General features: G+C 44.2%; 1 protein-coding gene across 5 annotated transcripts in view; it reads right to left on the bottom strand.

The window, feature by feature from the left end:
- Positions 1-1,408: 1,408 nt before the first annotated feature.
- LOC120955788 (DENN domain-containing protein 5B) overlaps positions 1,409-24,816 on the bottom strand; it is a 32,724-nt gene continuing 9,316 nt past the window's right edge. For 3 of the 5 annotated variants that reach the window (XM_040376935.2, XM_040376934.2, XM_049609427.1), the window contains exons 3-14: positions 12,617-13,142; positions 10,060-11,083; positions 9,707-9,960; positions 9,389-9,598; positions 7,197-7,416; positions 6,851-7,121; positions 6,084-6,392; positions 5,513-5,648; positions 5,039-5,435; positions 4,852-4,970; positions 3,365-4,054; positions 1,409-3,206 (exon numbers count right to left, since the gene is read on the bottom strand). In XM_040376935.2, coding sequence (XP_040232869.2) covers positions 3,017-3,206; positions 3,365-4,054; positions 4,852-4,970; positions 5,039-5,435; positions 5,513-5,648; positions 6,084-6,392; positions 6,851-7,121; positions 7,197-7,416; positions 9,389-9,598; positions 9,707-9,960; positions 10,060-11,083; positions 12,617-13,142 — 4,346 coding nt within the window. In that variant the 3' untranslated portion in view covers positions 1,409-3,016. Of the gene's footprint in view, positions 3,207-3,364; positions 4,055-4,851; positions 4,971-5,038; positions 5,436-5,512; positions 5,649-6,083; positions 6,393-6,654; positions 6,691-6,850; positions 7,122-7,196; positions 7,417-9,388; positions 9,599-9,706; positions 9,961-10,059; positions 11,084-12,616; positions 13,143-24,816 lie in introns of all 5 variants that reach the window. The other 2 variants (XM_049609428.1, XM_049609429.1) reach the window with 2 other exon arrangements.

The raw sequence follows: 24,816 nt of genomic DNA, 5'->3' as shown, positions 1-24,816 counted from the left end.
AAAGGAGTTTTCGGATCAAGATATGGTCGGAATCAGTTCTTGATTCTGATTGAGATAACTTGATGTACCACATAGTAAAAAGATTTGAATAGGGATTGGTTCTTGATGAAGAACCTTGGTCCTGAATTCAATTATAAGTATTAGGAACACTACATCAGTTTGGATCATATGTCGGATCAGTTCTTGTACACATAAGGATGGATTCTGAGTTAGTACAAAATCAGTGCCAGAACTCATGTTGTATTGGTATCAGATATAGGGTTGGGAAACACTTAGTGTTGATTTCAGAAAGATTGAATTCCTGATGGTCAGGAATCAAAATAATTCAACCAGATTGAGATTTTTATCAGTTTTAGCAGTTCACAGTCGAGATACAACTCCTAGAATTGGTGCAGATCCTTGGACCTCGGTCCTTGGTTAGGACCTCAGTTTCAGAACCAAAATAACTTCGTGATCAGATTCTCTTCTTCACTAAGGTTAGTTGTATTTGGATTCTTGGACCGGGTTTGAGTTGAGTTCAGGTTTAAATAGGCCTATCAGGACGGAGATAAGACTTCTGTTAGACATCTGTTACATGACCAGGATCCAGGATCTGTTATATGACCAGGTCGGTGTAGAACATGATGGTCTAAAGACCAGAATAGGTCACATAACTATCACAGAACCGAGATAGCATTAAGTTTTAAGCTCCTAGATCAATACAGGATATGTTTCATGTCTGGTATAGGTTCTGGTACATGGCGAGGGTTTGGATTAATATGATATTTGTTTGAAGACCCTTAAAGGCCTATAACGAGTTCGATATATACTTTGCCCCGGCAAAAATGTGAGCTCCCTTCAGTTGCGCACATAGCAAAAAATAATGTTATAAGCATAAGCTACGATTTCAACGGAAGTATTCAACGGAAGCTAACCAGACGATCACTTCCTTTAGCTGCACCCTTAAGGTTGCCGTAGTACTCTCCCGCCAAAGGGTCAGCACAGCGAAACATCGCAGAATACATTTAATGCTGAGTCAACACAAATTGTGTCAATCTCGACGAACGGTGATCAACGACGTCGGCACGATCAATGTACCCTCGAGGTCCATTACTCGGTGTTTAGAAGCCAAGTTAAACAGACTTACGCGGATTCTGTGTAAATCACCAAAAACATCGAACATAAGGAGGTTTAATATGACTGAAAATTATATGAATATTTCATGAAGTTTTCGTAAAAAATAATATAAAATACTCAATTTTTGTTTTTTACACAACTTATAATCTTTGCCTCAGCTGCATCCTTGTACATCTCGTAGTATGTGGACATCGTTGAATTACGTTACGCTCTACCTCATTCATTACACTGTTTTGTTCTCAATTTTCCATACACAGCAGCAGTTGAATAATAACGCTTTGCCCCCGTTCACTACTTGCTAACCATTAACGGCAATGGATGACGATTTTTTGTTTTTATTCTCTTCTCTTTGTTATGGTTTACACATTTCATGCTCACGAAGACACAGTGAAAGGGGACGATGCGGTACTACGGTAGGGCACACACCGTACACACGAGCTAAATGTTTCTTCCACTAACCCACTAACCAGATCTAAATATGTGTACGTTTCGATTGACTAATATCAGCATGGGTGACACGAAACACTCATCACTGGAGATTTATAAGGAGATTGTGTATTCTCGCAACATTGGAGGGCAGACTCTCGAAATGGATGTAGAGCGGAATGAACGGAAAGAATTAAATCAACCCACACAGACACATATAGCTGGGTTGTACGATCAAATTCTCCTTTCTCATCACTCCCTACTAGGTCTAGTTTCCGTGTTCATTACGTTTTAATGAAGAGGATTAATGCGTGTCGCTACTCTCCTGCAGCACCACACCGGAGAGACACAACGCTCCTTTTGGCACAGTTTATTTCGTCGATGACTATTATCAAAATTATCCCTCCCCCCAACTAACAAAATCGACATGCTTTCTCATTCTACCCAATAGATCAGTAAACCTGAGAGAGCGAGAAAGCATGTGGATTTTGTCGCTTGGGCCCAGGCCCTACCAGCAGATTAAAAACAAAAACAAACAAACAAACAAAAAGCTAAAATCGTTTCGCAATCTTTATGATTGCAAAACACAGAAAGCACGTTAACAACATACACAACTGAAAAAGCAAAGGATGAAACAAAACAAAAAACGACTCAAAACACACAACGAAAACTACATTAACACTTCCCAACCCGTCCTCTCATCATCATTCTGAAGTCATTCTTTGGCCACAGTATCTCTTGGGAGATTGAGAGATTGAGTACCGCACGGGAGGACCAGATTGCCAGATAATCTCTCGCCCTGCTTCAGTCCTTGTCTCTGAGTGTCTAGGAGAGAGTCTGTGTAATAATTGAACCTTAAACAGTAAAATCATTTAGCCTAAATTGATTGCATGTAAAACAAACTGTCCCGTTCTCCCTACAAGCTAAAACACAACCAAAAGGTATGATAGAGACCACCAGCCTCCAGTCTCTTTTGCTATTCTGTGCCCAATGCATGACCGAAAATCGGTTTGCATAAAACAAAAACTCTCCCCCACTAACGTATGATGAAGATGCAGCGGAATATACAAAATAGAAATCCATAGTTACCACAGGGCTTTCGTCTACGTTACACTACTTCTGCCATGCTTGCTTAGGAAAATATAAAAATAAAATAAAATATACACTTAAATTCACGGCGAGGAGATTCTACTTCCGTTTCACTGATCCTGCAGTAGTATTATTCTGTGCTTTTGCTAGAGCATTCACAGTAAATCGACACGTACGTACAACGCTTACATTTTCAAACCCGTGAAATTCAAACTCCTCTCTCCTGAGACAAGCCCCTTTAAGCTTCCATCGGGAGCTTCCATCGAGCGACGAGTCGATTACTACGCGGCGCTCGCACTGGGGTATGATTTGGTATAGGTAGAGTATTTGCTGGTTTTGGCAGATGCCGCTCACCGCTCGAAATCGAATATGGACCCAATCCAGCCTAACAGTGAGATCCGATACCTTGAGTAATCGAGTTTTCCAACACGATGTGAAATTCGTCCAGCGGTTCCAGTATTTGGCGCAGGAATGTTAGCAGACCCTTCTTCCGCAGGAAGCTCTGCTCCTCGTACATCTCGGCCGTTACGCGCGTGCACGCCATCGGCACCAGCATCCGGTGCAGGAGATGTTCCCTGCGAGAGGTGTGTGTGTGTATGTGTGTGTGTGAGATAAATTGTATGAAATTAGCATTTTTAACCATTTTTTTACAAATTAATAAGCAGTAAAATCTTAAACGGAAAAGCATAGCAAACCACACACAAAAACTGTTAAGAAAATTAGTTGTCTTTACCTCAAACTCAAACAGATAAACAATTGGAACCGACCGTCCTTGCCGAGCGTTTGCTTAACATTATTGATCTCGTCCATCAGGTGACAGTAGCAGTGCCACACAGCCGATAGCTCCTGCCGGGCGACGGGCGATAGGGCGACACCGGCAACACCAACACCACCACCACCACCCAGCTGACTTGTTGTTCCCTGGGGCGGCGATTCCGGGCTCGAGCCACTGGTGGGCGGTGAGCTGGAGGTACCGCCGCCGCCACCACCGCGCACCGTCTCGACCGATTCCTCCACCAAGCAAATCTCGAACTGTTCCTTCACCCGCACAAAGTAGTCCCACAGGTAGAAGTTGCGGCCGAACAGGCGGGACGAGCGGAACCCGCACAGGAACGCCTGCTCGAGACACTTGACCAGCCCGTTCTCACCGCACAGCAGGTTCGTTAGCGAGCTGGCGTCCCGGTCCCGGCTCGGCCGGTAGTGCCACTTGACGATCGCGTTGACGCAATCGCCCAGCATGTGCTGAATGTCGGACGGGCGTACCTCCGGCCGCTGGATGCTGGGGCTGCGGGTGCGCGGTGGCGTGCGGCACGCCTCCACCAGCTCCTCGCTGTCGACGGTGCGCGGGACGAGCTGGCCGATCAGTAGCCGCTCGATCGAACCGTCGTCGATACCGCGACCAAGCCAACGGCCGCAGGGGAATCTATGGGGAAAAGGAAAGGGAGCGAGCGAGCAGATTGCATTAAAGCTGTTGTCTGTTTGGTAAGTGGTAAAAACAGTGCTGCAAAATGTCATGAGCATCACGTGATAATCACCACGAACATATTCGTGATAGCTTGATGTTCACTGCTGATACTCAATTAATGTGCTTTATGGCATGCCGAACACGACATGCGAATGCTTGTGTCCAACGCGTAACTTTGACTGACAAGCTGAGCTTTTAGTCGTCACAATCATAATCATGACTTTTCTGGCTGTCAACATTGCTGCCACTGTTTCTATCACCAACACTCATGACTGAAACGAAACTCAAATCACCTCACGTACACAACTGAGATGATCAGAGATGAGACTCAAACAGTTGGTGGACCAATCACATGCTTGATGACATTTTGTTTAGCACTCAACTCTTGGTTACTCACTTGATCATGACATTTTCTGTCGGTGATTATCATTACATTTTTGTAATATACTTGGCATGATCCCAAGCAACAAAATGAGTATGAGTCTCACCTCTAGTCATCACAGTAAAGCTCATGACGCTGACATGAGTTTCAGTCGAAATAAGTCACGACTATGTCAGTGACATTTTGCAGAACTGATCACAGTAAAAAAAAGTCATGGAAAAGTGTGACTGACCAAGCGTTGGTAGCTAAAATGTCACCAAGCATTGATTATCACAATTGAGTACGTGACGCTGACATGGATTTTGTTTCAGTCAGAATTTTTTATGACATTGACAGTGACATTTTGCAGCACTGGTTCAAAGAGAACACTCACTTGTAAGTGTGTCCAGTGACTTCGTTTCTAATAACGACATGCTCCACCAACCACTTCGAGGACATTCCCGTATCGTCGTGTCCGATTCTTAACGACGTTAAGATGCCAAGCGTTTTGTGCTGCAAAATTAAAAATAAAAACCAATTAAAGTAAAAGATAATCTCTTCGCTTTGTACACTATTCTTACATGAAACACAAACTCGAGCGAGTGGCGCGGCACGTTGATGATCTGCGTTTCGCCCAGGCTGCCCGATATCGCTATCCACACGTTCGCCGACGTGGTCGCCGCGCTGGACTTTTTCGACGGGAAGATTACGACCCGGTACGGCAGCTTGGTCGTCGGGTACGTGTTGGTAAAGCAGAAGTAGTCCACCGCGTTCAGCGTCAGCAGATGGTACAGGAACTGTTCCACCTCGTCGTCGCAGCGCACGAACGCGGACCGCTTGTACAGCTGGCGCAGCAGCGCGGCATCGGACAGCAGGGTGCGAAGGTGGCGCGACAGCACCTTCTTCTCGAGCGCCAACCGTACCCAGGCACGAGCGTAGCCGATGTGCGTTTTAATGTCCGTCATTGCGAGAATGTTACTGGAAAAACAGGAGAGCATTAATAGAAAGTGAATAAGGTTTTTTGGAAGAAATTGCCTTTTTGCAAACACACATACCGGATGTCAAACTCGAGCGATTCGGGCAGTGGTCGTAGCTGCTCCGGGCCAAGACTTTTGCGCTCGCGGGATTTGGACCGTCCGCGGGTAGGTGAAGGCGGTGGCAGCTGCGGCTCGATGGCTAACGATGAGAGATCTGGTGAAAGCATCGCGAGGGGAACATTATTGAATGGAACCATATAGTATTCGTTTCGAAAACAGAAGAAACACTATTTAAAAAAAGCATACTACCAAAAAATCAAGAGAGAAAAAAAGAGTAAATTCACACACAAACACACAAAAAAGCAAACATATTAAATCAAACGAATCAGTGGAAGCGTTCTGATGTGCAATCTCCAAACTTTTGCGGTACAATGTCAGTCATACGTTCTTTCACCCGAGAACCAATTTGCTTTTACTTGCTGTTAGAATACATCTACGTCTAGCGATAACCCGAAAGCGAATAGAATCACACACACACGCGGGCCACGAGTAGAAGGAGCCGGGAAGATTTATACCGAGAGGCACACCACAATACCGTGAGAAACGCGGGACACGTGACGACGGAGGCTAGAGCACACACATTACTCACCGCAGTGACTGCGCGTGGCAAACAGGTTAGCTACCGACCCATTACGCATACCGACAAAGGAAGCAACGACATCGGACAACATAAAGTTAGTAAAGCGACCGGGCGACGTTGGTACCGTTTCCGCCGACGAGGCTGAGTAGAGGCGCGTGTCACTCCCGGTGGTGCCGGTGCCGCTGCCCTTGTGCAGCCGGCGTATTTTGTGCGCAATGGTAGTGTGATACTTGTGTAAGCCACCAGGCGCCACGCTGGGGCCACTTTTCGGTGGCTTTAGAGTGCGATAGCGCGTTTCCGAGTTGCTGCGTGCTTTCTCTGTGTGCGGCCACGTTCGTTAGAGTGTTGGAGGGAGTTTGCGGAGGAGCAAGAAGCGCGCACCATTCGAACGAAAGAGAATGTGTAAATAAAAGATAAATGAAAATAGAACAAATTGACAGAACAGAAACAGCGTCACAGCTCGGCAAAAAAGGCAAATGAAAGGGAATGGGAGGGAACCCAGCAAATTAACTCCAATCGCATGCAAATGCAAGTGTAAAAAGTAAGCTTTAAAGGTTTTAACTGTAACCATTACACGTACAATCCATCCGCTTCCGCATGACAGTCCACGCTAAGGCTGTATGTGTTGAAAGAGAATGTACCATTTGATTTAGGATGATATTTTCGATCGATTCGCACACAACAAAATGTGTATGAATGGGACTAAGCAACTGCCTTCGATTTTGGTCCCGTGATTTTTGCCTACACCTATCGCCCCCCGCCCGCTAAACGCATACCTGGGGTCAGATAGCTGTTGTCCATCTGGTGTTTGCCCGGATTCTGGCAGTCCTTTATCTCGAGGTACGCGGCCAGATGGGTCCAGAGGGCCGATTTGCCCTGCTTGTTGATCAGCCCGTGCGACCAAACCTTCTCCAGCAGGTCGCACAGCGACGCAATCATCGTGTTTTCCTCCACGCCCGTCACTGACGCTTCGCCGCTGAGCCCGAGCTCGATCGCCTCCGTGCCCATCTTTTCCAGCAGCATGCGCTTGGTTTTGCTCTTGATGTCCTGCCAAGGGAGATTAAGCAAATGTTTTAGATGGTGGAATTTAAATTTGAATGAACAAAAACTGTTCCTACACACCTTCAGCAGCTTCTCCACAAACGTCCAGTTGGCCTGTGCCAGCAGTGCCGGACTGATTTCGGCCCCGGACAGGTTGGCCGAGTTGCGGTTGGACTTGTTGCCGTCGCCATCCTTCGACAGTCCAGGTACGTTGTTGGTCGCGTTGCCTCCACCGTCTAACGAGATCTCCTTCACCTTCCACTTCGTGCTGCCGTTCTTCACGCGCCGCAAGCTGTTGCCTCTGCAATGCAAAATAGTGGGTGGAGAAAGGATTGTATTAATCAATACTATTGTAGCAAATAGGCGTGTGTGGCTGTGTTTTTAAGAGTCCCGTGAGTTATTTTTCTGCACCAAAAACCTGAAAGATTGTCTGTTAGTAAAATAGTCATATAAAAACACACAAACAGAGAGTGATAGTGATGGGAAGCGAGAAAACGAGTGAACCAAACCAAAACCAAACATAAAACAAACAAAACAAAAATAAAATAATAAAAAAGTTGTATAATACAAACCGAAAGTAGAATCAAATAAAAATCCTTACCTGGCACAACATTACAAACACTTAGCTCTGTTCGGTGTGTTTGTGTGTGTTCCCGCGAACACACACAGGGAGGTCTCCAAATGGTCGCAACGCGAGTTGAGTTTCAAACTTTCTTTTTAAGCGCCAAAAAAACAAAACTTAACCATTTAAGCAATAAAAAATAAAGCGAACGCGCAGCACTGCGCGCTGAGTGTTTGTTAATAAGGGGAAAAATAAGGATTTTTATTGCATTTCGTTTCGTGTTGCTGCGGTAGTGCGCTGCTTACAGTTTGAAGTCGCCAGCTGGGACAGGACGACGAGCTGGTGATTTAGGTTCTTCCTTGTGCTGTTCCATCTACTGCACTGCTGGATGCAATCTACAAACTAATTATCATCACACGCATACGCAAAAACAGCTCATGCAAAAAACGTCACAATCATGCATCACACGCCACACGGCAAAACGCTTGCCTCAGAGAGAGAGAAACGTACGAACTAGAGTACGGGTTACAAGCTACTGGAGGAGACACACGCGACATCACATTTGAACGGTATTTTAACGGAATCTTTTTGTTTTAACAAATAGAGTGCAAATAGAGGAAGCTTTTTTGCATGGTGACATTGTCTTTTAGTTGGTCAGTCCGAAAAAGATTCAATGCAAGTGATGATATTTTAAAGGATCAATAATTTAAGGTAATTTTGAACTATTTTTGAATAACTCTGCTCTATAAGGCACTCTCTGGAAATTCATATTTATATTTGTTAAAATTGTATCAACTATAGTTTCAAGTATAAAATAGCTATAAAATAGTGGAATACAGATTCTAGCACAAGAAGGAAACATTAAAATCGAACACAACAGTATAACAATATAAAAGAGCTAAAAAAAAGAACATGATTCCTCTTTCGATATACTACTACGCGTTAAAAACAGTGTTTAAAAAAAGCTTACTTGCCTATTTCGGTAATATTAAAACTGCATTAAAACGAACTAGCTCATACGTAAACGAAGACGACGACTTACACGAAAACTATCATACATATAAAAAAAACACGTATCCACATAATAAAACTTGACGAAGGGGGAAAAATCCCATTCTAACGCGTCTAGAGCAGCATTTTGCAACTATATCACAACAGAATTTACACATGTAGTTGGAGGAGCGTGTTTGTTTGTTTCTCTTTCCCTTTGTCCGCGGTGCCTGCTGGAAGTAGATTCGATTCTAGTTGGTGTGCACAAGGACCAGAAAGCAATAAAACCAAACCAAAGTATGTATAAACAGTACCATATTCGTAGCAGTAAAGAAAAGAGCATCACACCATTAAAACTGGGAACCAAAATACCAAAATTGACAGGATTTTTGTTCGCGATCAAGCGTGTTTGATCGTGATTGCTGGCTTAAAAATTTTGCGTTGCAAAATGCACCTTGAATTGAACAACCTTCAATGGCTTTGGCTGCCTCTGCAATATCCTTCCGCTCCGAAGCTTCAAACACACCACCACACAAGACAGAGCACCCGACCGGCCCACATTCGACAGCGACAGAAAAAAAGGAAACAAACCATGCCTCAAACCAGCGCGAGCAGCGCCACTGATTCCGCTGCGCAAGAGGAGCTTGGCCATAGGCGCACACTCATACACACAACACACAGAGCAAACGGGGGTAAAGCGCGTTACGCGTACTATTCGTACCTCGAGACGCACTCTTGGTTGAGGACGGATTTCTCCAGCAGCGGAAAGCTCCGGTAGTAGGGGGCCCGCTTGTCCAGGATTTCGCTCGGCGGGGCCACCTCCATGTCGACCGCCTGCAACCGCTTGTCGAGCAGCTTCTGTGTCTCGCGGGCCAGTATGCACGGTTCGTAGTTGGCGGTGCGGATCATGCTTTCGCCACCGTAGCGCTTACTGCAACGAGCAAAACAGAAGAGCACAGAAATCAATACCGATGGTCGGCGCCCCAAGGCGAACGCAAGTGAACGAATGTCACGGCCGAGCGCAATCGTCCATAGTTACCGTAAAATTTTGATCCTTGAATCAAACAGCTTCAAGCTGTACTCCATGTCACCGTTCAGGCTGTCGACCAGCGGGCAGCCGTTCAGGTCATCGCCCCACGACAGCATGATCTTGTTGTCGATGAGTGTGGCAAACATTTGGCTCTCGAGAAAGCGGGACAGGAACGGGCGGTGGTGCTGCGGTTGGTCCGACAGGAACGACGCCTTGTCGAAGTTGTGCAGCGATTCCCGGTTCGTCAGCCATTCGTCTTTGCTCTGTCGGGGGGAAGGGAAAGGCAACGAAATTAGATTGGACCTCAAGGACACGTCGACGACGACGTCCGCAAGCGCACCACCGAAGCGTGAAGCCTCTACCTGATTTGGAAGTATAACGAAATGCTCGTACGCGGCAAACATCTGCACGAACCGGTTGAGGAAAATTTCGCGCAACGCGTTGTTCAGTCTCAGATCTTCGTAGTACTGCTCGAGGGTGGACAGGGGCTGCTTCTGCTTCGCGCTCGGCATGACCTCGTTCGGGCCGCCGCCGCTGTCCACCTCGTCCCCGCCGCTGCGCCGCACAATGTCGACGATGCGCTGGCGCACGTCGGGCCGGGCCGGCACGGCCGTCGGCGGTAGCGGCAGGTCGGGCGAGTTCGGCCGATCCCAGTCGAGCAGGTCGTGCAGCGAATGCTTCCGGCGCACGTGCATGCCGGACGGGAGCGTACAGCTCGCCGTCATCATGTCATGGTCCTTGAGGAGATTCTTTGGGCTGAGTATGCTGGGCGGATCGAGCGAGCGGTCGCGCGGCACCGAGTACTTGTCCAGGACGGCCGTTATTTCCGAGATGAAATCGTGCCGGTACGGGAAGGAGGGCAGCTCCTCCGGCAGCTGGACCGACTTCTTGTCGATGTCCACGTAGCAGAGGTTCGCCTCGCTGCCGATCCGGAAGCTGCTGTCGCAGTCGGCGTGCAGCCCCATCACGAACGGGACGGGCGCGTCGAGGAAGTGGTGCAGCGAGGCGGGCAGGATCGGGGCGTACACGTGCGGCCACTGGAAGGGAAACAGCAGCGAGGTGATGCACTCCGCCACGATCGTGAGCTTCTGGTAGTCGGTCGACCGGAGCAGCACTTGGCTTTCCAGCAGCACGCACGTGAACAGCTGGATGACGCACTCGACGCCGAGATAGGTAAACAGTAGCCGCAGCGGAAAGTCCATGTGCGGCAGTTCGTCCTTCTGGGCCGGCCGCTGCAGGATGGTGGCGATCGGAGGTAGGTGCGGCTCTTCCGGCGGTATGTATATTCGTATCGATTTGCCCGGCGGCGGCGTCGACACCTCGTACAGGATGTTGTACACGTAGCTTTCCAGGCTCAGCCGGGATCCGGGATGTCGCGGAAGACAGCTGGAAAAAGAAAAGAACAGGGAAGTAGTAAGTGTTATTGATAGCCTTCCATCTATATTTATGTATTGGTTTGTGTGTGGCGAGTCAATAAGCTACTTTTAAATAATTACTATCAAAGACTACAAAATAAGCATAGTCTTCACACTTTAATTTCCCAATTTGGGAGCTTTTAAGAACTTGAATGGCTTTTTGAGGATTTAAATTCATATAATAGTACATTTCAGTCAGTTAGCAGTGTTGCTGGTAATAAATAGCAGTTCTTTAATTGTGATACATTGTTGATTTGCCTAAGGAAATTAAAAATAACTTCAAATAGTTGTCCATTATATTTTATTTAGTTCAATGGAAAGTGTGTCTTAGGATTGTACTTAAGGGTTCATCCATGAATTACGTAACCATAGCGGGGGGAATGGGAAAATAAATTGGAGGGTAAAGATTATTATCAAAATGGTGAAATAAAGGTTTGATATAATGTTACTTAATACAAAATAAGATACACTAGAAACTCTACACTAATATCACATAGCTTTAATTTTGACTGGAAAACGATAATGCTAATTATCTGTTCAAGTTTTAATGTACTTTTATTTTTGACAATTAGCGTAACCAATCCTCTAGGTAGATTACAAAAGACAATGAATACAAAGAATAAAATAAAATCTTTTTTGGCCGAAAGAGTGACTATAAATCTTAAAAGAAAAAGAGTCATTGGAAATTGATGAAAAATTGTTCCAAGTCGAACACCTTGGGTATTTTTTCGATAAGCGAGCAATTTCTGGACAACACCATAGAGTAAACAAGATTTTGGTTGAAATAAATCTTCTCAATCCCTACTATACTCCACCGTTTTAAGAATTTTATTATGCTATATCTTGTTTTAGTTTAGTGTTTTAGTGCCTTTTTCTTGCTCGTGGAAACTCCATTATGACCTCAAATAGGTGTAGCTTAAATTGTTTGAATTCCAAACACGATGGGAACCAAATTCTCAAAAATCCAATCATGATGGGACCAAGGAGAATCAGAAATTCTTCAAAATAGGACAAAGTATGATAATATCCTATTTTAATAATTTAATCTATAGCATTATAGCAGTAAAAACATCAATTCTGAGCAGTAAAGAAATTGTGTTACACTAGCGGAGATGAGATTTACCAGTTCCTATGTTAACGTTACGTAATTTATGGATGGCACCTGAGTAGAATTTTGTCGGCTCTAGGGAACGTGTTGATACGCGGAACAGCATTTTAACGCTTTATTTTCGACTCTACTATTTGCCTAACGCCCAGCTGATAACAAGTTCAGTGTTCTGTTTTACAAAGTTTGATCAGTGAGTAATAATAACACATTGTTTCTGCAATAGCTAGTATTTGACCACGTCATAGATGTGAGCTCTCGATGTGCAGGAACAAATAGCCGGGGCGCACCTCGATACCGACGGTACACAAATAGCCCAACTACCCCCCCACCTCCGGTGTATTTATGTATTGAAGTATGCATTCTTCCAGCACACACACACACCCATCACACGCTTACCGGTAGAGATTCTGCAGAAACAGCTCCGCCACGTGCGCGTACGGCACCTGGCAGACGAGCGACAGGCTCTTGGCCACGTACAGCTTATCCTTCGTGACGTCATAGTAGCTAAGCGCCGAGGCGGGCGCCTGAGCCGCTATTTTGAAATGTCTCGGCAGGGACCGGCTTACCGGGCTTTCCTTTACCCGGCGCAGCGTCCCGGGCGGTGGCTGCTGCGAGCTGGAGATTTCGGTAATGAACATCGACTGCAGCGTGTGCATGGCGCTGCAGATTTGCCGGTTGCGCACCTCCTCGTAAAACACCAGGCTGAAGCCGTAGCAGCGCTTGCCGTCCTCGCGCGTCGTCGCGAACGCGTGGAACCGGGGCTCGATGTTGTGCTTTTGCGTGCGGAAGCGCAAACCCTGCGGCAGGGACAGCATGCAGATACCGTGCGCATCGAACGGGTTCCACGCGACGTGCTCCGGGTAGTGGGCGAGCGGTTTGCTCTTGTACGCACTGTCGAGCGGCGAGCAGTGCAGACTGTCACCTGGAATTGAAGTAAAAAAAAGTGAAAAATAATTTAAAATTCAGTTTAGACGAACGAAATTAGATTGCAAATTAGATTAGATTGCAAAAATTAGAAATTGTCAGGATTTTGTAGAGCACATACACACACACGTAGAACACACGTTTGATCGATACAATACCGAGGATCATATTTGCATAATTCAATGCAATACGCACAGCTCTAGGCTTAAAATAATTTGCTCTCTTCGCCCTGGAATGCTCGCCTGTCTCTTGCCTGGTGTTTATAAAGCCCCGTTTGTGTCAGTTCACATCCCCGCTTTTCCGCTTCATGACCTATGATTATGTGCACGACCTACTACTTGTGCGCCAACTAGTACGACCGTCCCGTTTGGAAACGGTAGTTTGTCTTTGCTTATTCAACTGCCTTCTTTGCAATACTACCTTCTTCCCGCCCCGAGGGCGAAAGGCCATACAGAGGGCTATTGACTGAGTACGGTATACCCGCAACCCGCTACCGTACTGCGCACTGTGTGTGTGTGTTCCGCTTCTTCGGCATGAAAAGTTGTCATTCAAGGGATGCGCCAACGGACCGGAGCGTGCGTTTGAATAGGCCAAAAAGAAACGGCAGCACACGCAAGAGACACCCCCCAAAGACACCCAGTGCGCACATCCTCCTCTATCAAGAGCGACACAATTGAGGAGAAAATTGCACGGAAACCGTACGTAAAGTGCCACTGGGCACCAGCAGCAAGCCGCGGCAAGTTCCGCCAAAGCATGTGTGTGTGTGTTGCAAAAACGATGAAGCGCTCGCGCGGTGAGGTTGTGGCAAAGCGATTAGAATCGCTTAGTGAACATCCCACTCATCCCGAGCGGCACCACCACATGGCATGGTACATGGAGGGGGCATATTATGTTTATGCGGCACCCTCCCTGTACATCAGCGGTGGTACGCAAGGGGGCGAAGGAGCCTTATGACATGCTTCACTTGAATGAGGTCAACTGTTACACTTTGGCGTAAATGATGGCGTTGTATCACGGCGCAATGGAGAGTAATTGGGAATGGGCAATGATAGTAAGAGTTTTTCATACGTTCGCCTGGAATGTGGTGAAATTCTTTTACTGTGAGCGGTTAAGAAGCGAACTCAAGCTCATACAAACATGTGTTTTATACGAATATACGTCTGTTGAAGTTTAGGCACATGAAGGTATCGGACGGTCCTTGAGTTAATAAATAAATAAATAAATAAATAATTTATAAGAGCTGTTCTTGCCGAATAGTCTTCAACATGTTAAATGAATCATATGATAAAAAAATATGATGGAACACGGATCGTAAACATCAAGAACATCATCTATATGGCAACACATCACATTTTTTATCTTTTAATTTTTATATTTTTTTTAGCATTATTTATTCAAAGGTTTGATTTGGTGTTTCGTACATAAAAATTATATCTTTTGCATTCCTCAACTCTATTTACACTAAGATTACATTCTATATTGGTTGAATGTTTGTCATGTTTATTTAGCTCTAATACATCAACTTTCACGATGCGTTCATGGTGAAATTTGGATGTCAGCCGAAGCTGACGATTAAATCTAAAACTTCCCACGAACAGAGTTAGCGGTAGACTCATTAAACAAAACAACTAACATTGCAGTTAATCATTGAACGTATTTAATAATATTTATATCAACAAAACTGTACTTTAATTCTCCAATAGCAAAATAACATGTTGAAATAAATGAAACACTTTTAATGACCTTTTATTGTCATTCATCCATGGAAAATGGAAAAAATGAAAACATTAAGGATTAAAAAGAATACGCAAGAAGACAGTTAAATATGATTGGAGATCTTGTATTAAACTTACAGCTTATTTTGTAATAAATTTAACCATTAACTCAAGTTTTCGTGTCAAGTTGCTCAGAGTGGCATTTAAGAAATGCTTACAAAAAAAAAAACGAAAAGTATTAATAACAACAATAGACAGAGCTTGCTATTTGTTTTCTTCGAGGCAATGTAAAATATCACATTAAAAACACAAAAACAGTTCCAGCTGTTGTTGAAAAATTCTGTATACTTCTAACAAAGACATGTAGTAACACGTGTAGTCAAAAACTAAACTAAAAAGGTGCAAACTATCTCTGATAGCATAGAAAGAAAAAAACAAACAAATTAAGACCGAAACAAACAACAGAATGAATGAACAAGAGGAAAAAAAACAAATCGATCCCAATAAACAAAAATCACAAAAAACAACCCTCTTTGCCAAAAAGCATTGCGAGACAACGTGCAATCAGTAAACAAAAGTCAAAGCCATAGAAACCCCATAAAGTTGATAAGGAACACACTAAACCACAACAACAACAGGGAAAACATTCATTGATGCTGACACGTTAGCGTAACGAGTGCCCTGCGAGCGTTATTGCACCAGGCTGACGTACACAGCTCCAACAATCAGCTGTGATTGCTTATCACCACAGCCCGTGAGGTCGAAAGAGAGCATTGGCACCACCAACAACAACGACAAGAAAAAAGAAAAAATAGAAAACATAACAACTTCTCCCCACCACAAGCGGCTGATAGGCGAAGGGCGATTGTTATTTTCCCATGAATGATTCGTGGCGAACGGCCCCAACGCCGGGTAAAAGAGGAGAAACATCACCATAATAAAAATATGATCACAACCCTCTTCTTCTTTTCCCGGTTTGTCGGTTTGGCGAAACTCCATCCACGACGTTGGCGCTTCACATTGAACTTTCTCCCGAGTGTATCATTCCACCTTCCTACCTTCCTTCTAATAATTCTAAAAGACTCGTCGGTAGCCGTCGGAGGCGAACCCCATAAAAACCGTTCCATCCGACGCTCCAAAAATGCAACAGGTCGGCTTGTATTTAGGGCCCAGAGAGCCTGATTGGTGAAGATGATGCTACCGATGATTAAATTAGCACCGGCTCATTACCGGTCGGAAAACAATGCCTCACGGGGCAGGGAAAAGTGGTGGTGCGAACCTCAACACTACCGATAATGGTTTATGGTTTGGCGTGCTTTTTTCTGTTATTATGGGGGGCTCTTAATGCTTGAGGAAAGTGAAAAATAACACCCTCAACCAACCGTCGTAGTTAGTCGCTGTTTTTGGGAAGTACCGTTTTAGTGCGAGCGCGTTCGTTTTCCCTTTGCTTTTGTTTTCCAATCTCCCCCAAAAATGTTTGTTTCTATTTGGACGTTTAATGAGGAGCAGAAGAGAGTTTGATGCTTGGTAGCTGTAGTTGTAGGAAACCCTTCCGATTTACTTCCTTCCCATGAGCTGGGTTTAATTTAAGACAGTAAGACACACTGGAAGTTTAACAAAACAGCACCAGTCCTAGATGTACAAATACTTCCGATTTCACTTTCAAAGCTGACCACTGAAGCGTGGACTATTTTTCAATCCACCGCCACCGTGAGCGTCACCTGAGTGCTCTGGACTTCAAGCAAAGCACTATTTTTTTCCACTACAGCAACCACTACCCTCTCCATTAGCGCACCCGCGGTGGTTATGGATGGACGCACTTCCTCCGAGGCTTTTGGATTCGAATGTACTATACGCTAAAGGCTGCGGCGGTGCGTTTCCGCAACAGCTCTCCCCTCAGCCATCAATGTTGACGTTCGAACGCCGCATTAAAACGAATGGTAATTAGTAACCGATGCACACACAGCCGCAACTTCAATGGGAAAATTGCGACTAACCAACCGTTCCCTTCGGTACTAATCGCTAGGTATTAGTGTTTGGTGTAAGTGTACGCCGGGTTTCCACACACACATAAAACCCGGCGCAGTGGTACAACAACCCCTTGCCTGGTGGTTGGAAAACCCGCCGATGCTTCCCCACACGCGATTCGCCAAAGAGCGGTAGTTATCTTTTATTTTTGCATTTGTTTGGCAGGAAGTACCGCATGCGCTAACTAAAGGGTTGGTTAATGCTTTCTAATTAATAAGGCCCAGCATTTATTACTTTCCTCTTCCCATAGGAAACCGATTCGTGATGCGCAAATCATACGAAACCCGGTAGAACGTTTACCAATTTGCATTTAAAAACATTATTTCACAGTAAACAAAACCTACTCTAACTACAGCACAGCACATGATTCATTCACTACATGACCCCCGGTCGTCCTCATTTCTTTCTTCGTCCTATTTTTGGTTTTTCTTCCTTTTTTGAACTGATTCAGCAGGCAGGAAAATCGTGTGTTGCCTCACCTTCAAAGGCTTTATTTATTGGCTGACCTCCTCGTAGAGCGCGCGTCATGGACTAGAAATTGGTTCTTGACACGAACTCCGAATCCTTTGGAACGCGCGGCAACACACCGCAGCGCGACCGTGAGGTGGATGAACTTGCCGGTAATAGCCTTAGCCGGTAATAGCCCCCTCACGGTAACCTTGATCAATTTATTGGAGAAGAATGTCTGCGCGCTGGTGGTAGAATTTTTGTTTATTGGGCTCTAAACCAGCGAGCCAGCGTCATCGTCGAGCCCCCGTCTCGACCGACTGGCACATTAGTTGATTAAATATTTTCGGGGACTGAGTTAATTGATAGATTGTCTGTGTATGCGAGCCGCAAAAGCGTTTAATGATAGGGCTGTATGAAATTAATCATAAAACAAGACAATAATTTGATTACCTTGTGAGGGAAGCAGAAAAGGGTTACAAAAGTTGGAGCAGAATGTGACTTTTTAATTAATAATTAATTATTAAATTGTTTTGGCTCACTTTATTAGGGTTCTTGAGGGTTCGATGAGTGATCCACGAATCTCTAAAGATTCATTAATCTCCAAGCGATCATAAATATATAAAGATTCACGAATCTTCAAAAATCTTGTAATCTTGAAAGATTCATGAATTTATAATAAATCAATATGAATCTATAAAGATCCACTAATCCATAAACTTTCATAAATCTCCAAAAAATCATGAATCTTTGGTCATCGTCTTCAAGATGTTGAATTTGCGCTATCCCGTGGTACAGCGGTTATCTCGCAAGGCTTAACAACCTGCACGCCTTGGGTTAACAGACTATCCGAGTGTGTGGTACTCGTGGTACCAAGAACTCTCGAAAGCCCTGTAGTGGCTGGTTTGACTACGTAGGTTGTTGCGCTAAGAAGAAGAATAAAAATAAGCTCCGGCTTCATGATAATTTGGGGATTTATAAATCCCTCGAGATTCATGATTCCTTAGAAATTCGTGATTCTGTTAAGATTTATCAATCTTGCGAGATTTATGAATCAGATTCTTTCCAACTGAGATTCAGAGTCATTTAATCATTCCAAAGATTCATTCAATTTCATGGATCTGAATCAGATTTAGCCAACACTACTACTTTGGTTCAATCTCTGAAAAGATCAGGGTAATCAGTTGTGAGGATATGAGAATGTTCCGGTAGTAGAACAAAAGGCTCCTAATTTAGACGTAATACAGCCTAAGTCTTACACGTAAGTTTTACAACTATTTTAAAAATATACCCTCACTAATCGACTGAACGACTTTTTAGCGACATACTCACGTCAGTCGGAAGATACCATGAAAACGAAATCATTTCAGTAAATTATTCTTTGTTGGAGCACCGTGTCATGACATCTTTACTGGTATAAACGACATCAACTACTTAAAAATAACTGTCGTAACTGCCAAATCACCCACCAAGCAGACAGACAGACAGAATAGCGCTTAGAAACAGTCCCAAATGGAAATTCCCCTCCTCCTTCAAAGGCCTGTTGGTGAACGGCCCTCGGTACGGTCACGTACTGGTGAAATCAAACGTCATAAATCACACCAACCTAATAGTAATTTATAGTTTTGCGTTCCCAGTACTTGTGCCCAGTGCCACCGACGTTCGATATGTCGTCTCCAGTGCCTAACGATGATGTGACCAGAGGGCCAGCCAAAGATTGAAGCTGCAAGATGAGTGCAAATTTTCTTAAAATTCATCATTGAATTGCAGTCAACCAAGCAAGACACGCACAAAAAAGAGGCAAAAGTAAATATTTATTCACTCATCGGGCACGTCACGCAAATCATTATGAATAAAGTAAAAAGCATTAAAAAGCTGTGAAGCTCACACACAGTGAGTGGGTGATGCGCAAACACAATTCAATAAATGCCAACCTCCACATACACCGTTTGGCGAAATGGAACTATCATTCCTTCCCTTATGTGTGCGCTGCTTACTTATTCGAATTCCCGATTCCGGCGAAGAAAAAACACCGACCCCTCACTGCTTTCTCATCCCAAACGTTTCTCCATCGGTGCGCATCGGGAGCAGACATGTGATTTTTGCCGACCCAAAAGTCGGTCACACACCAGTCACCGAGGGACGGTTGCAGAAAAATGGCCATGGGAATTGGGTGCAAAATGGATGGGTACAAATTTCCGAACGTGATGGAGAAACCGAAGAAGAGCGCGTTTTCCAACAAACGTCTGTCACGTGTTTCGTGAGTATGAGTAAGGTTTTTTTTTTTAATTTCGTTTCCCGGCAGCCTCCGCATGAATAATTGGCTAAGTTTTGGATAAGTTTTGAAGACGAGAGAGAGAGAGAGAGAAAAAAGTGGACCACATTCTCTTACAACACTTGTCACGCGCATTTGATACTGCAGAGCAAAGGTGTGCGTGATTTAAACCGCTCCCGGTGTATCGAATTGCAATTGAAACCGTGCGGAAGTTCATTAGCTGCAAAACTTTCTCCTGGTGTGGGGAGACGTATCATTGCGCCATTTGCTCAATTGACATCCGAAGCTTCCTTACCGTCCACACCCCATCGTAGTACACGAGACACTCATCAAGGCTGGTGTGAACGAAATGCAATCTTTTTTTTTTTGAGGTTAAAATGATACACGTACGTGCTCATTATCCATATTAAGATTCCTTCTATTATGAAAAACGAGTCGCCTTAAAAATACAGCTACGATACGGTACCAAACCAGCGCCACCAGCGTGTTTTGTTGCTTTCGGTGCTAGTGATGTGCTTTCTGGAGCGCACCCACCACTCCGATCCAATTCAGTCATGGGCAGAATGGAACCACGCCCGGAGTCAGAATCGCCCGAAGTCGTCCGGTGTCGTTCGGAGTTGTCCGGAGTCGGCCGGAGTCGTCCGGAGTTGTCTGGAATCGTCCGGAGTCATTCGGAGTCCGAGTCGTCTAGAGTCGTCAGAAGTCGGTCGGAGTCGGTCGGAGTCGTCCGAAGTCGGTCGGAGTCATTTAATGTGGTGGTTTAATGTGCTTGTGGTTTAATGTGCTTGTGATCAGGCATTTAATTTCGTTGTGTTTTTTTTTTTTGTTTTTCGCTTTACGCGTGCACTTCGTATACAGCCCTTTGTTTCGAAGGCCGACTCCGACCGACTCCGAACGACTCCGGAAGACTTCGGACGACTCCGCACGATTCCGGACGACTTCGAACGACTCCGAACGACTCCGGACGACTCTGGACGCCTCCGTCGACTCTGACCGATTCCAAGTGACTCCAAATAATGCAGGGTGGACCTACCTTCCGGAGTCAATTCCGATTTTATCGACTCCAGATTTTTGCCAACTTTACCCATCTCTATTCGGTACAGTCTCACAGGGGAAAAAAGGGGCAGACAGTTTCCAGTCCCAACGTCGTTGCACACGAGAAGCACGAAAACAATAAACAATTGCAAGCACACACATCCACCGTGAAACCGTGAAAAAGCGGCGGAAATTTGGTGTTTATGCTCCCTCTGCACACGACAAAACCCCCCTGGAATGACCTTATACTGCTTTCGCAGGGGGAAATTTATACAGCTTTAGGGAAAAGCACATCTAAAGTAAGGGCAAGAAAGCGGTGCGATATGTTGAAGCCAATCAGCGTATTAAAAAGCGTTAACAGCGGGTTAAGGTACGACGCGGAGGACTTGTTAAAATCGCAACCATGGCGTACCATGACCCGCCGCAAAAGTACAGTTGACTGGCCGCAATCCCCCCTTTGGTACGCTCCCCGCGAAAAACACATATATGCACACACACACACAGTGACTCTTCTGTGCAGTGAGTGAAACTAATGAACATATTCAGTCCTCATCGGTGCAAACACACCAGTGTGTGTCGGTGCCAATTTACAAGACACAAGGAACTGGGCGCAAATACCAGAATACCATTGGCAAGTGCATTTAGTGCACTGCCATCCCCCCGATGCGAATGCGCAGGTGATCGTGGAAGCGCAGTGAAAGTTGCAACAGCGGTGTGAATGGTGGTGCAGACGGACGAACCCCACCACCCGCCCCCGGGAACGATGAAGGTAAAAGTGAAATCGGAACTCCGCACAGCTCGTCCGGCCAAAGTGGAAGTGGCAGCAGCGAGTTGTGTCGAGCAGCTGCTGTTAATATTTCAAGGTCGTTACCGCAAATACTTTTCCAGGGGACAGCTAAAGTTTAGAAGAAGAAGAAGAGCTTGGAAGGTTAGAAAAAGCAGCTCACATAACGTAGCACATGGCTGGCTGGTAGGATGCCATGCGCAGAAGTCACCGGCGAAAAGGTGGACCCAGGTGTTGGCCGAAAGGATTTAAATAGCCATTGGTGAAAAATGAAAAGTGAAAACATCAAATTTAAATATACTAATTGGTTATTTCGCTTGTACGGCTTAAATCCTCCAGTAATAAAACGATTTTAATTGAGTTAATGAGAGAAACTTATTTGGTATAAAAGTAGAATTATCAATTTTATCATTTTTTTTATAAACCAATTTTTACTCTTCTCTACGTAATGCAATTATGGCAGAATCATCTCACCATAAATACAGGAGTTAGCGATTTTTTTTACAATATCAACTGCGAAAAACCCTCTTACTCTAACTCTAAGCAATTTGACACTGAATCCCATATGATTTTCTCTAATTCTGCAAACGACGATTCAAATAGGAATAGTTAAAAAAATATTTCGTTTAATAGGAATCGCATACAAACGATTTATGAAAGTTTTCCCACTAAATTATTAAATTAGTTTAAAAAAATTGCATGATTTTATTATTTTTCATAGATAAGTGATTTAATCACTTTGTAATTAGTTGAGTAATTTAGTTGTTAACAAAACAATTCACTTGCAGATAAAAATGGAAAACTTAAATACAACATTTCATTAACAAATCTGTTTTTGGTTTCGATTTTGATAAATCTTTTCATTTGCGATAGGTATGACTATGGTTCTAAGTTAATGTACAGTGCAGAGCGTAATTATACAACATAATATTTTGAGAATAAATCCAAAAAATGATGTTTTAGTAGATTTTTTAAAACACATCAACGCATATCCTATTTTGGTTATGCTTTTACAGTTCCGTTAGCAGTTTTCTCTTCTCTACAATGGTTATTTGCGATCAAATTCACAACAAAACGGTACTGTAGCAGCACGTGCCTCATGACAATTGTTTGTAATGAATAGAAAGGAAAAACACAAATTTTGCTAGAGTAATTTTTTTCAGCCGATGGAAGTCAATAGAGTCACTTAAACGACAAAACAACATGTACGCCATGGGTTCAAGCCCCGTATGGATCGTGCTCCCCCGAACGTAGAACTAACTATATTCCTATAAGCAATCAAAAAAGCCAGGTTTGCTGACAGTCAGGTTCATTTGTTGTACATACAGGCATTAACCGACAATAGTTTTTGGGGAAAAAACAACAAGTTTGTCTTATTTTTTCGTTTTTCTTCTTTCTGTTTGAAGTACGATAATATTTTATTCATTTCTCTCATATTTGATGACTTTTTTTTCGCAAAACGTTGTGATTATAAAGTATTTTTGTCAATTATTGTTACTGCCTTATTACATTCAGATTAGCATTGATCTTGAGAAGCATACCAAAATTGGCGAATTAAATATCAATCACAAATGATAAGCAACTCTTGACATTCAATCACAAATAATAATTGACGAAATTTATCGATCATCGCTTGCATAATGTAAACTTGATCAAAAAGAAGAGTTGCTCTTATCACTTACATCGTCATTACATAATTAATACCTTCGATAAGTAATAGCAATTATCGAATTACAAGACACGACAAAGTAAGCAACATCAATCAAATTCATCGACGCTTGAATAATTCGAACATTATTACTATACACCATTTTATTGTACCATCCAAAGCCGCTTAACTGCATACAACATTCCGTCCTACCACCGTCCAACAACAGCTGCGGCCCTTTTTCTTGTACCACACAGTGGTCATTCACAGTGACGCATACGGTCGATCAGCAAGCAAACCCGCACCAACATCTCCCATCTGCCCCAAGATTGTACCAGCTTTCTCAAACATTTCTCAACACTACACGCATTCATCAATGGTGCTGTGGCTGCTGCTGCTGGACGGATCGTAACACATCTTACATCAACGGTTTTGTGGCCCGCGAACTGAAAACTGTTCAATTTTTATGAGCACCCAACAAGCCATCCATCCAACAGTATGGGTTGGAAATGTGTGCACCAATAATATTGCCCCATACATCAAATCATGGCCATGGCAGTAGGTTATAGATGTGCAACCGACTGCTGCTGGGTCGGTGAGACCATCCCAACTTCTAGCAATAAAGATGGTAGGTCGGGGGAGAGAAAGATGAGTATTGGGTATCCTCAATTCGTCCGACAAAAAAAAACCCACACGCGCGGTAGTTCTAATCAGAGACGAAGTTGTTACTTAACAAGCCGCATCTTGAGAAACAAACAAACAACCGTACACAGCTCAGTGCACATTTCAAAGTAAGATTATTTTGGGATTTCCACCACTGACAGGGCGGCAGGCAGTGAGGCTTCCTCCTGCGCACCAAACAGTGAGCAGCAAACATTCTTTGGGAAGCGAAAACCCGCTAAATTGCCAACGCTGTGGGATGGAGCTCGGAGGTCCTCGGGCCGTCCACGTCCGACGCTGAATAATGTATGTTTTCGGACGTCACGTTTGCGTAACACATCGGGGTTCGCTCATCCGGAAGCATTTTGTGTGTGGTGCCGGTAATGTAAACACAAGCGCCAGTGATTCTGCTACTGCTAGGGCGTAGCACTACTACTTCACCTATTCTCCCTGTGGATCTCCCGGTGGAGCGATGCGTATGGTCAATGGAATTGCCCAAGGCGCATGTGGAATTTATGAGGGGTCTTGGTCTTGGAGAGTTCAGCCTGTGAGCATAGGGTTACAAAGTCGTACCAGTGTGCAAGGGTTGCTTGAACATTGCCATTTATTTCTTCCCTTTGTTGTCCCTCGGAATTGCTGCAATAAAATCTTAATGTCCCTCTCCCGTGTGTGTTACCTTTTGATATTGTAACGTAATAATGCAAAGTAAACAGAAGGAATAACGTTGCTATAAAGCATATGAAAGCAATGTATCTGAATCAATTTGATTTTTTTGACATTCAAGGTGATTTAACTCACTCGATAACTGAAAATAACGAAAAAATAGACTAGACATTATTTAGGGCTATATGGCATTGAAAAGATTGGAGACTCCTGCTCTATGCGACGAAAAATGGTAATGGTATTTCGATTCCAACTAGAGATGAGCGCACTGAGTATGAATGCGTAGGTGAAATATTGAAATCCTATAAGTTAATATATGGACAAAATAGGTACCAAGAGTTTACATCAATCGTTGCAATTGTAATAATTAAAACTATTTTGATTTTATTGAGTCGCTTTTTCGATCCAGAAAGTGAG

Source organism: Anopheles coluzzii, chromosome 3, assembly GCF_943734685.1.
Source record: "Anopheles coluzzii chromosome 3, AcolN3, whole genome shotgun sequence".
Lineage (NCBI taxonomy): Eukaryota > Metazoa > Arthropoda > Insecta > Diptera > Culicidae > Anopheles > Anopheles coluzzii.
The sequence above is the reverse complement of the archived record's forward strand: the minus strand, read 5'-3'. Positions and strand labels throughout refer to the sequence as shown.